Here is a 10,815-nt window from a genome sequence, read left to right as displayed (position 1 = left end):
CTATGCTTTGCAAATCCTTGTTGGTTGAATTGATAGCCTGGTGTAAATCATCAAGGGTTGATTGGGTGTAGATTTGGAAGTTATTTATTCTGTGGAGTGGCGCTCGTTGACCGGCATTAGTTTTGGTGTCCCTTACGTCCGCCCCTTACGTGAAAGACATTTAATGGTCGACTTGGTGTAATAAGGGCCCGAAAATACAATGCTTCAGGCAGATGAGGAATATCGATTTGCCAAAAACAAATCTTTCTTCAATAAGTGATCGGCTATTCTGTAATAACAGTATTACACTCAGCTTTGCCCGCGTTTTGAACGAAATTGTCATGGTAATGATATGTTTCACCCCGGCACAACTTTTATCTTTTTCTATCTTTACAATATTCTTAAATTGTAAACGCATAAGCGTTGAGGTTTTAATTACCATTAGGATTTCTGAGGGTTTAGGCATGGATAATGAAAAAAATTATTAATTAATCTTGTGGTGTAGTTTTAACTTATGTTTGGCCTGTAAAGTAAATATAGAAGGGGATAATTAACTTGCATCCATCCATCATCCAATTTAACAATAACGGCAATTCAAGACAACTCACGTATAATGGTACAAACCCTGTGTAGGGTTGCAGGTTACTTAACAAACATACAACGATCAGACACATGGTACCTATGTACCTATAAAATTCGAACAATTGAATTTTCTGTAATTTTTTGATTCATGTTACGGAGCCATTTTAAGTATTTATAAATTTTTTGGGAAACTGTTACAATAGTAGAAGGGGGAGGCTTGTTCTCATAAAAGGTCACATACATGACTCAATGACAAAAAACACATGATGATTGAAAAAGTAATCATTAAGCATAAATAAAGGTTAGATGAAATATATAAATTCATTTCGTTGTTTTACTTAAAAATATAAACGGAATCAATGCGATTATATTTTAAGACTTAAAATTTTATAAATACAATATGAACAATATTTCACATAAGTTATCGTAGCTGAAAAAAAAATTAGATTGGCACGCAATATATACGCTGTTCTAGTACTTTTTCGTTTAATAAATTATGTCCATAGCGCTAACAGCGCAGCGTCTTTTTTAATGGTACCGTCTATATCAAAGAGAAGTATAATAATACGGGTAACCTATATACAATTCAAATGTCATGTCACATGTGTCAAATGTCAATATGCAATACTAAAAATTAAAATGTCAAAATGACAAATGTTTTTGTTGATACATTACATTGACGACGGACGAACGAGATTCTCGGTTACCTATCGCTTTCTTGTTTGATTGATTTATTTGTTATGTTTATCTTATATTAAATATATCTCAATATCACAGGCAGCTATACATTTCATTAAGTCATAATGTTTTTGCATTTATTTGTGGTTCGGCGTATGTAAATGGAAAAGCTCATGGAAGTATTGCATTGCACTGTATTTAAACTTGTTTTAATTACATGTTATTTAGCCCTTTTCAAAAAAACTGGTTTTAAGTACAATTATTGCATTTCTTGAATCAAACTCGATTACAATATGTCTGACCCTACTATTCAAACATTTTGCTGCCATCACAATGATAATAAAACAGGAGTTGCAATTAAAATTATGGATGAATTTAATACTGAATCGTACAATACAGTTTGTTTAGTTTCGTCTACTATTGGAATATTGGGTGCCATGTACCAGGTATGAATTCCTTATATTCACATGTACATATATATACAGGTAAACGTATAAATTTACGTATTTATCCACAATGCTTAAACTACAAAAATACTTCATTAGTAAAATGTTTAAAGCCACTTACTAACAAATCTTTACATTAAATGTATAAAATGATAAACCAATAATGACAAAACAAATAATCACAGTAGTAGTCCTAACTGTTCTTATAAATAAAAATTGTGAGGCTGCTATTTTCAGATCTTTCAAAATGGAGCCCAGAGATTGCACAGTCCAAGTAGGGGACGCAGTATTATTATGTGGTTAGCAGTAGCAGATCTTTTAGCATCTCTAGGTTTGTAAAAAAAATTCTTATGTGAGTCTATAAGTAGTAGTAGTTAAAGAGAATGTTCCTTCACATAGATGCTGAAGAAAGTAATTATGTAAACTTAAACATAAGATTTAAATGAACATTTTTACTTTGTTGCAGGTGTTTTAGTTCGATCATCATTTTGGCTGAGATATAAAAATATTATGCCACTGCCAGATGATGAATTCAGTGTTTTATTTTGCAGCATATCATCAGTAAGTTATTTTTTAAATATTTAAACTGTTTTGTTTATTTGAAAATAGCAGTGTTTATGACAAAGAAATACTATTTATGTATGTAAAGTATGGTTCAATTTGATCATAAAATTTAATGTTTATTTTAACTCCATTATAATTTACAAACACATATGGACCCAGGCTTCTAATATGGTGTTTATATGTCTAATTTGTTGTTTGTATATAAACTGTTTTTTAGTAAGCTGTATTTACACTAGGTACTCTCACTCAGCTAATATTATGCATGCATTTAATAAAGCCTCATAATAAATGTAAGCCCTTCAGCCCTTAGCCAACAAAAAAAGAAGAGGCAAAAATTAAATTGGATAGATATTTGATTGAACATAATAAGCTCTTCAAATAATGTTGAAATATGATTAAGCATACTTATGTTTAAGACTAATGGTCCTGGCCTCAACCAAGCTACATAATATACTATATAGCTTCTGAAACTAGAGATCATGTACATATCCAATGGCAGAAATTTTTAAATTGGACCAGCAGCTTCTGATATTAGTGCTTTAAAACAAGCAAACTCTTTTTCTTCTTATTCAGATTTATATTATTAGTATAGATTTAGACCCTTAAAGCCTTAATGTGTTTTGTTATCAAATACATTTATGATCATAATCTATGGCTGCCATGCCTTCTAATTGACTGCACTATTGTCACACAAAACCAATTAGAACTTGCATTTTGTATATTGGAGGCTAATCTACATCTTGTTTGTATGCGAAATTATTGAACTTGAAAGTTTTCTGCCTATTTACTTACACTTAGCATGCAGGGCATAAGAGAGTTTAGTCTATTTTTAGGCCATTTTCCATTAATGCATTACAAATTTTATAGTCATTATAACTTGTTATCCATACTGAAGATAACTTATGCCCTGATAGAAACTTTGTCTCTATGAATATATATCTTTAAATAAATGCAATTTGCATGTTAGACCTGATATTTTTAATATAACATATTCAAAAAAAATTATCAATACACCTCATTAATGTATTATAAGTATTTGACTTTATGGAAGATATAGTTTCTCACATCAGTGTGTGGTAAAGTATTTTGGTAAAATATATTATTATTATATTGTGGTTAATTGTCCCACAAAGACTTATAAGAAGTATTTATTGACAAGTTGTGGTTAATTTGTGTAATTTCTTACTTACATAGAAGAAATATTAAATTGATATTCTTTTAAAATTTCGCTACATACGAAATTATTATTAATAAATACTTTGCAATGTACCATGTATGGAATGAATGGATAATATGGTAGCTGTAGGTAGTGGACTTTGTGGCGGGTCAGGAATATAAATTTGTGCTTACTTAAAGTCCCTTGTGTCGAGATATTCGACATTTTCGTTTCTTTAAGATAATAGCTTTTATTCAAATATGCATTTCAAGTACAACAAATTAACATCCATTATTTATATGCATGATAGTTGTTTGGTACCGATAATACCTAAATTGCTGTTAATAACTTATATAGAAAGTTGTTACTCTCAGCTACAATAGAGATTGAAAAAAAATTTCTTTCTCCTTCTTTTTTATATAAGATCTAGTGAAGAACAAAATATGTAATACTTTCAGGCGTGGACGCAATATTTTTATACAGCTACGTGGTTTTGGACTCTATTCTACGCAATAGACACTTGCCAATCAATAAAAGGTCATGACACGCGCCCCCTGCTTTATCACTCTTTGGCTTGGGGTATACCAGCGGCTACAACAAGTATTGGGCTTTCAATTCTGTACATTCCAAATGCTACGTAAGTTTATAAAATTCAACTAATAGTTGGAAGATCATAACTAAATTTTTCAAACGATTTTTTTTTTATTTAATATAAGTATTTGTTAATAAACTTAATTACGCACTTCTACAGTTTTGAGTAAAGTTTATTTGAGAACAAAATATAAAGAGATGAGTTTACGCACATGCAAAACTCGGTACTTATACGCGTATCCACCATATATATTATCATCATCAGCCTCATGCTTCTACCATTTACCGTATACTTACATAGACCTCTTAAGAGCTCAATAGTCCGATCGTCGGCTATTCACCGCCGATTGCGGTTAGAAACCCTGTGAATGTCGACACTCAACCGGCTAGCAGCGATGTTTATACAAACCACGTTTTTGGAATTATCTCGCCAACAGCAATTGTTTCAAAGCATTTCGTCTTTATTTATCTAATAGAGCTCTTGCCAATTTTTCTCATAAATAAATTGTAAATTTCTGAACTGAACTGAACGTCAAATATTCATTGTTTTATTATTGTTTTGTACAATTAAAACAAACTATTTTGTCTTATAATTTATTTTAGCAAGTTTTGTTACGGACAAACGGTCATTTTTAAAATTAAGGAGCTTAAAAATAGTTATCGACTTATTTTCAGACCTACCCATACATACACATTCCTTTTCCGTCGAATTCAGTTATATATTATCACATCACGAGAATTTTATATTAGTGCATATATTGTAATCAAATATCTTTAAGACGTATAAAATAGATGATGTATACGTGTGTTAAATTAAACAATATAATGTTACAGGTGCCATAACTTAACATCCCTTTCGAGCGTTCTTCTGAGAATTCTACCTAATTATTGTGCTACTTATGTACCAATAGCCTTAGTAATGATATTAAACCCTATTATATACATGATGGCTGGAAGGAATATCGAAATGGCGATTGCCTTACCTTTAGCACAGGTAAGAAGATTAATTTAATAAGTATTTAAATAGAGGTGAACAGCATCTCTGTCGCACATTTAAATACTCTATAGATTTTTCAGGAGAAGTTATAAATGTCATGAAATATTATTTTGCTTTTTGTTGCAGTTTACGAGTAAAGAAAGAAGGGTTGTCGATGCATTGCGACTGAAATTTTTCTTGATAAACGTGGTTTTCTATGTGTGCTGGTTGCCTAATCTCATAAACGGCATTCTGATTTGGACCATGTGGTTTAATATGCCAGTAAAAGTTATTATCACGATTTGGTACATCATGGTAAGCAATACTTACTTATTTCACGTACCTAAATAAAATAATTATTAAAAAAAAAGTCATTTCCTTATGATTGATACATTGGTGTAGTTTGGTATATTTAAACTCCTAAATGTGTATGTATCACACGCTAATAATCTTGAGATATATGTGACATTCCATTTGAAAATAAAAGAGTGTCATTATGCAAATAATTTAAAAATTGTACCCAAAGTGACACCTTTTTTTACAAAAGCCATCGTATCATATTGGTGATGTCATTTGAATTCAATGGTCGTATTTTCTAATCCAGGCACTAATGAATCCCATGCAAGCCTTATTAAATGCGATGGTTTATCGAAAATGGAATTTGACGGACAGAAGATTTCGTCCGACATTTCACTATCAAAACAAAAATTTGGATTTCAACGATGAACAATCACCACTACTGGGATCGGAGCCGCCCCGTTTGTTGTTAGCACCAATTCCCTCTACAATTAATAATTATGCTACACTATAAAGGATATTATATTTTGCTGTTTTATAATATTGTGTACGAGTGAAAACCTGTGATCATTTTACCATAGTTTTAAGCTGTTTTGGAGCCAGTGTTAGAACGTAGTTAAGAGTACGAAATCATGTGTTATTTTAAGAATATAAATACAGTGAAGTTTACCTTTAGAACATAAAAAACATTATGAATTTCTATCAAAACTAGGCTGTAATGAAACCTACTTATGAGTACATCAGCAAAGTCTTAATCTGGCCTCGGGAATAGGAGCAATACTAAGTTAGAAGCTATATACTAGGCGTGCACCGCGGTTTTACTCGCAGACGAACGCATGGGCAAAAGCATGTATTTCTTTAACTTATGTGTTATTCTGGTTCATATGCTACAAAATTGTCTAGTATCAGCAATATCCGTTAAGTGGCTTTTGCGTGAGTGTTACATACCATACATGTGTTTGTTTGTGAAGATGGGCCTCACAAACTTGTACGTTTATAATATGTGTTAGTAGGATTAACAGAATTTTCTATTTTCACTATTTTTAGTTACCATTCAAACAAAATATAGTAGTTCTTTTTTAATAATTGTAATATGTTTCATTATGTTTATATTGTATAATTTCTGCAATAAATGACAATCCTTAATTCTAGTTCTTTTATGCACGTAGTTATTACGGGTGTTGTTCAAGTGTGATGTGACAAGGTTGATTTTAAGATATTTTTGCAATGGTTTGCACGCACATATTTTTTTATGATTTAATGTTGTAGAGCTAGAACCAAGTTGAGTGTGTGTATCAGGCCATGTTGTTGCGATTTAGATTTATGATTTCAGAAGAATAATGCCGACTTATTATAACATCCATATAAGGGGTGTGGTATGAGATATAAGAATATTCAAAGGTTTGTGTTAAGGTTTTTATACAAATGTTATGTACAAAATTTATAACAAAATGTAGTCGCTAACGAAAGTCGATTAGTTATTAAGTTAAAACGCTTTTATTATTAATAATATGCCATCTAATAAGTACAAATTTTTATGTCGACATGTTTGTTTCTTTTTATGTCGACATGTTTATTATAAAAATATACCACAGTGAATCCGATTTTTTATTTAAAATATTTAAAGACTGAACACTGAAGCGACTTTCGTTGCTGGCCATACATTTAAAATAAATATACATACTTTTTTAATTTTGCTTTTCATTTACAAAAAGGAGTTCTCAATAGATCCATTTTTATTGGTTTTAATAAATGTTATTAGTTAGCTTTTCTTATTTATGGAATATAAATAATTCCTTACTTGCACTGAACACAAAACGAAATTGCAAAAATTCTTAATTTGTCAAGAGAATTCATGAACCATTTCATAGGGAGTTTGAAAAATTAAATGTTGCCTATCTTACTAGCCCGCCAAATTTAAAAAAATCGTTTAAAGGTAAATTCAATATTTCCTAAGTGCCACAAAAAGTTGGTAAATGGGTTATAAATAAAAAACCATGAAATAGTTGCATTTGTGGGATAAAAAATAACCGTAATATAGGTATTAAATACATATTTATTTGGATTTTACAATGTATTTACATTTATATAAAATTTTATCTTAACTATCACATTTAATCATCATGATCATTATCTGGTGGAGCCATCGTTAGATCCGTTACATCTTTTACAATCATATGGGCTATTTGCCATGCCATTTCTTCTTCCACTCTAGAAGTACTTGTTGGTACAAATTTACTTACCATTTTTTTAAGCATAGACTTATCTTTCTTATCAGGATCTGGTTCCAATTTAGATTCAAACCTCCCTAAACTATTAATTCTACCTAAACTTAGTCCATCATGTTTTTTTCTTTGCCATAATGCATCAGCGTTATATAGTTGATGAGAATCTATTGTCATGTCAGGTACAGAGTGATTGCGTTTTTTCCTATAAATGGGATCTCCCATAGCTAATAATGTGTTTTGTGTACTTATGCTATATTCACTACTGCAGTCCGATTGTGACTTGCAACTAGTCGGCGAAAGAAGATCTACAGATTTAACCATCTCTGACAGATATGTATAATATATTTCAGATTCTAAAAAAGCCTTTACATGATTGTTTAATGTTTTATAAACAATGACATATGGTACATCAAAGCATGTAGCCAGAGGACCACCTTCTCTACATATGTTGCTTTCAATTTGTAACCTGATATCTGTAGGAAAACCAATGGGACTAGTGGCTTGTAGAGAAAAATATTTGTCATACAATACAATGGCATCAGCTTGCGCTTGTTCTGGGATTGTGTTACTGTTTATGAGATTATCTCGAAAATGGGTAAGTGCTATAAGAAATTCTAGTAATATACTACATGATTCCTGCTCTAAATATTCTGTAAAGTAAAATAATATGTTCTCATTATAAAGAATATCTTTCAATTCAATGCATCCACTGGTTAAAATATCAATTTGTGTTTTTGTGTACAAAGAATTCTTTTTGAATTCATATAAATATTTTGTCTCCATTTGATGTATCAAATAGTCTTGAAGAGGTTTAAAACAGTCTTCCTTTATTTGCCCTTCTGGCTGACATATATTTGATATGAGCACCTTTCTTAATGAGTCAGGAATTTCTAATTGGCAAGGAGCCTCTAATGCCACATATTTTTTAAATAATTTAACTGCTTCTTCTGTTAGGTCCATATATTGTCTGTTTTCACAAAAATTACAGTTTTCTTCAAATACTGTGCTATCATTTAAGTTTCCACAAGAACTTCTTGTATGTATTTTGTGGATTTTTTTGAGATTACTTGTACTTGCTCTCCATTGTTTTGATGATAAACCACCCAAGTCACCTTTGAAAGTGTTACATGTACAATGAATATCCAAACTTTTGGTGTGGCTCAGTTTAACATGATTTTCCTCATTATTAACATTCCAAGAGAGCAATTTCAGACGAAAGTTTTCTAACTCAAGCCAACATTTTATGACTAATTGATTACCTATAGCATCCATAAACATCATAAAATTTTTGATGGCTTTTTTATCTTTAAGTATTTCTTTTAATGTCAAACACAGCTTAGATTTTTTTTCAAAAACACTAGCAATATCTAAAATAAAATTTACAGTGTAAGTAATACTACATTACAAGCAAATAATTACAAAAGGAAATAAAACTTTATCTAAAGACATATCTCACCATCATCACAATCATTTACCAATTCACATACAAGACCGCTGACTTGGGAAGTTTTAACAAAACTTTCCTCAGGTGGTCTCACTGGACAGCCTGTTTTACCTTTTGCTAAAAATGTTATAAATCATTTAAATAAAACATATCATTGTTATTTTATAGCTATAGTGTTTGATTATAAAAATGATTTCACTATATTTCACAATTGAAATATTTTAATTAATAGGAAAAACATAGTACTGAGAATTGCATAAAGCATTAATTACTGTTGTATATTACATTACTACCTGCACTTTTCCAAAACTTAATCATTTTCTTTACATTGGAACTTTGTACAAGTGATAAGGTTCACTTGTCAAAAACTATAAAATTGAAGGCGACTAAGCCTTTTTCACAAACAATAGCTGCAAAACAATAGCAAAAAATTATTTTGTAAATAAGGTGTAACAACAACACATAATTAACTGTCACACTGTAACGACAGTTGACAGCAAATGACAGTTTGCGGTCTGTCATTTTATCCACTGTCATCTGAAGTCTATTATAGGTAATGAATTTCTTTTTTATTGCAATTTTCAATGTCTATAGGCCTCATTTATTGAGGATAAACTTTAAATACTAACTTAATTCAACTTTAGCACCAACACAAATTTTGCACCCCATGCAAGTGGTTTTTAAATCAAAATGCCTTTAATCGATAGACCTACGTTAGGTCTGTATAGGTCCACAAAATTTTGTGTTAGATCGCCTGTAGTTTTTTAATAAATATATATTTATTATTTTACATCTTAGCATCTCATGAATCGAAACTCATTAATTTTTATAAGTCTGTATTGTTTATCGTTAGGTTAGTATTTGTGTAGGTAATTTAAGCTTTATTAGTCGTTATTAATCTTTTTGATTCTTGGACAAAATTAACGGATGCCGGATACCGGATTACAATATTCCATTCACCGATTAGTGGTAATGAGAATAATGTGCAGATAAATTGTAAAGTTAAAAAAATCCTTAGTACAAGTCTGCTTTTGAACCCCATACAGCATGGAAAAATTGAATAAGTCTGAAAATCAGCCAGCACATATTTTTCATATCCGACTAATATTATAAATGCGAAAGTTTGTAAGGATGTGTGTGTTTGTTGCTCTTTCACGCGAAAACTACTGAACCGATTTCAATGAAATTTGGTACGTAGATGGCTGGACAACTGGAATAACATAAAGGCTACTTTTTATCCCAATAATCCTACGGGATATTTACGCGGATGAAACCGCGGGGCGAAGCTAGTTTTCATACTTTTAAAAGATAAGAGTGAGGCAGATCGACGTTTGCCGGATCTGCTAGTAGTTTATGCATAATAAAACACTAAAAAACCTTTTCTGTACATTGAAGACATTAAAAAAAATAACAAGGGAAGGGGGTTAAAAACAGTAATAGAGCACGAATCCAAAGAGAAATTGTGTCAGTTTGACTGTTTGTTTATACACGCTAGTCTCCAAAACTAGGAAACGGACGGATTTGAATGAAGGTTTATTTGTAACATATAGATTATAATTTATTTCAGAAACTGGAACAGACAGAGGAAACTGACGCAGAACCGCATCAGGCCAAAAACATTTTATGATGAGGGTATAAATTTGAAGATCTGGAATACCTGGAACTTCAAGAGTTCAGCTAAACTATAACATATACAGGAATGAGGTCTTAGAAAACATTGTTCAGTCTGATGATTCATTTTCTGCTGACTTACGAGCCCAGCTACTCTATAACAGAATATCTAATATACAAAAATCAATTGCTGTTCGTTAGTCTCGCTAAAACTCGTGAGTGGCTGGTCTGATTTTTATAATCATGGTTTTGGTGCATTCCGA

General features: G+C 31.0%; 2 protein-coding genes across 2 annotated transcripts; one reads left to right on the top strand and one right to left on the bottom strand.

The window, feature by feature from the left end:
* Positions 1 to 1,223: 1,223 nt before the first annotated feature.
* LOC119835196 (G-protein coupled receptor 143-like) lies at positions 1,224 to 6,960 on the top strand. Its single transcript, XM_038359890.1, has 7 exons — positions 1,224 to 1,685; positions 1,923 to 2,016; positions 2,152 to 2,246; positions 3,864 to 4,042; positions 4,831 to 4,990; positions 5,120 to 5,287; positions 5,577 to 6,960. The coding sequence occupies exons 1-7, from the start codon at positions 1,533 to 1,535 to the stop codon at positions 5,781 to 5,783; spliced, it is 1,056 nt and encodes a 351-aa protein (XP_038215818.1). The 5' UTR covers positions 1,224 to 1,532; the 3' UTR covers positions 5,784 to 6,960.
* Positions 6,961 to 7,307: 347 nt separating this feature from the next.
* LOC119835245 (A-kinase anchor protein 10, mitochondrial) lies at positions 7,308 to 9,436 on the bottom strand. Its single transcript, XM_038359959.1, has 3 exons — positions 9,235 to 9,436; positions 8,954 to 9,058; positions 7,308 to 8,864 (listed from the first exon to the last, which is right to left on the bottom strand). Exons 1-3 carry the CDS (start codon positions 9,257 to 9,259, stop codon positions 7,384 to 7,386), a joined length of 1,611 nt encoding a protein of 536 aa, XP_038215887.1. The 5' UTR covers positions 9,260 to 9,436; the 3' UTR covers positions 7,308 to 7,383.
* Between the last annotated feature and the right edge of the window lie 1,379 nt (positions 9,437 to 10,815).

Source organism: Zerene cesonia, chromosome 20 (assembly GCF_012273895.1).
Source record: "Zerene cesonia ecotype Mississippi chromosome 20, Zerene_cesonia_1.1, whole genome shotgun sequence".
In the NCBI taxonomy this organism is placed as follows: domain Eukaryota; kingdom Metazoa; phylum Arthropoda; class Insecta; order Lepidoptera; family Pieridae; genus Zerene; species Zerene cesonia.
This window is presented reverse-complemented; position numbering and strand designations above follow the sequence as displayed.